At 42.7% G+C, this 2207-nt stretch overlaps 1 protein-coding gene across 1 annotated transcript in view; it reads right to left on the bottom strand.

The window, feature by feature from the left end:
* Positions 1-146: 146 nt before the first annotated feature.
* LOC104505995 (protein transport protein Sec24B-like) overlaps positions 147-2207 on the bottom strand; it is a gene marked incomplete at its 3' end in the record, with an annotated part of 28149 nt that continues 26088 nt past the window's right edge. The window contains exons 11-12 of the mRNA XM_010146788.1: positions 567-685; positions 147-202 (exon numbers count right to left, since the gene is read on the bottom strand). Coding sequence (XP_010145090.1) covers positions 147-202; positions 567-685 — 175 coding nt within the window. The remainder of the gene's footprint in view (positions 203-566; positions 686-2207) is intronic.

Genomic DNA, 2207 nt, shown 5'->3' with positions numbered 1-2207 from the left:
CAAACCAACCACACGTGACAGTTTTTAATTAAAGTAGCATTGGAATGACATACTATGAAGACAGGCTAGAACTCAAAGTTTAAAAGGAACCTCTATTTTGAATATTTAACTCTCTACACGTAATGGTATTTTTTGGGCAATCATACCTCTTTGCTTTCATGGAGATTTACAAGTAAACTATCGGGTGTAGGCAGGAAAATATCTGCAGGCAGAACAGAAAAAAAGCATTTTATTAAAGAAAAAAAACCCCTGGCATTAAAATAGAACAAAACATTCCACCTCCCACTGCTCTGCGTACCATGAAACACAGTCTACTTCCCTTACACATACATCAGAATAACAATACAGTCTGTACAAAGCTCGTTGCATTCAACGCAACATTAACATCTGAATTTCACTTTTTAAACACCACCTGCTCTGTAGGCAGAGTAAGATTATTGATTAAAAACACATTCCTTATACATTCAGGAAAAGTCACCTAGTATCAGAGTGTTTGTGAGATTCTGATCTTTCCTCTGGGAAAGAAGAAACATCACCAATTTGGCTTCCATTTTCTTTTTACTTACCATCGATATCCGACACAATCAGCATCTGAGGCTGAGATAAACCTTCTTGCAAGTTGTAAAACTGCACGGTGCTGTCAAACGTTATGAACCCTATTCTGGTTCTTGAGTCTCCAGGCAGCCTGAAGCATTAAAAAAGTAATTAAAATTAAAAAAGCCCTAAGTGTCTCTCTCAAGACACGTACACAAAGACAGCTCCTGCTGATGTTAGCAGAAACTCAGCTCAGGCACACTGGGGTGAAGGGAGAACAAAAAGGAGATAAGAAACATGAATACAAGTAATATTTCTTTAGTGTTTTCTGAAAAGCTGGGATATTTAAGGTCCCTTCCAACACAAACAATCTGTGACTATGATAATGATACAGTTTAGAAGATTGAATCATAGAATCATCATAGAATCCCAGAATGGTTTGGGTTGGAAAGGACATTAAAGACCATCTAGTTCCAACGCCCCTGCCATGGGCAGGGACACCTTCCACTAGACCAGGTTGCTCCAAGCCACATCCAGCCTGGCCTTGGACACTTCCAGGGATGGGGCATCCACAGCTTCTCTGGGCAACCTGTCCCAGTGCCTCCCCACCCTCTCTGGGAAGAACTTCTTCCTGATATCTAATCTAAACCTCCCCACTTTCAATTTAAACCCGTTACCCCTTGTCCTGTCACTACAGGCCCTTGGAAAAAGTCCCCTCCAGCTTCCTTGTAGCCCCTTCAGGTACTGGAAGGCTGCAATAAGGTCTCCAAATGTTCCACATAGCACTCACTGATCTACTGATGTTTTGCTCCAAGAGAGAACTTGGTCGGTTCAGTCAACATTACACCGACCTGTGAACGAGAGCAGCCTTTCCAGTTTCTCAGTAGAAAATAGTGCATTCTGCTTATTTGTAATTCAAACTCCCCATTTACTAATGTAGTTACAGGGCAGTTACAGCTCTAAACCAAAACCTACAGACTTTGCATGGGATTTTACCAATTTGTCTAAAATAATTTAGTATGTTTCTGAGAATCTGTTGACAAAATGCCTGTAAAGATCTAACAAAGATTAAACTAAGAAATGTAAGCAAATAATTTTACTATATATGTTGCACAGAATCTTCAGAGTGAGGCCTCCGCAGGCTGATAATTAGTTCTCAACAAACGTGAACACAAAGAAGTTGGTCGACCCTCCCCCAGAACGCACCACCACCATGGTGCTCCACTGCAAAAACCTATTCAGTTAGTTTTGTTGGTCTTGGCGGGGGGGTTGGAACTAGAGGATCTTTAAAGTTCCTTTCCAACCCAAACCATCCGATGATTCTGTGATTTGTACAATCAAACATGGGTACAGCTAAATATTCTTTGCAGAGACACGAGTAAGTTATTTGCAGATCCACTGCATGCAGGGAGGAAGCTCTCGTCATGTAAACTGCTTTGAGAAAGCTGGGGGGGACTTCTTCCAAGGGCAGGGAGGGACAGGACAAGGGGGAGTGGGTTTAAACTGAAAGTGGGAGATTGAGATGGGCCATCAGGAAGGAGTTCTTCCCGCAGAGGGTGGGAGCACTGGGACAGGTTGCCCAGAGAAGCTGTGGATGCCACCTCCCTGGAAGTCTTCAAGTCCAGGCTGGATGAGGCTTTGAGGGAATTGTTCTAGGGAAAAGTGGCCCTGCT

This window comes from Eurypyga helias, unplaced genomic scaffold (assembly GCF_000690775.1).
Source record: "Eurypyga helias isolate BGI_N326 unplaced genomic scaffold, ASM69077v1 scaffold15512, whole genome shotgun sequence".
In the NCBI taxonomy this organism is placed as follows: domain Eukaryota; kingdom Metazoa; phylum Chordata; class Aves; order Eurypygiformes; family Eurypygidae; genus Eurypyga; species Eurypyga helias.
Note: the sequence above shows the minus strand (reverse complement) of the source record. Positions and strands in the feature narration are given on the sequence as shown.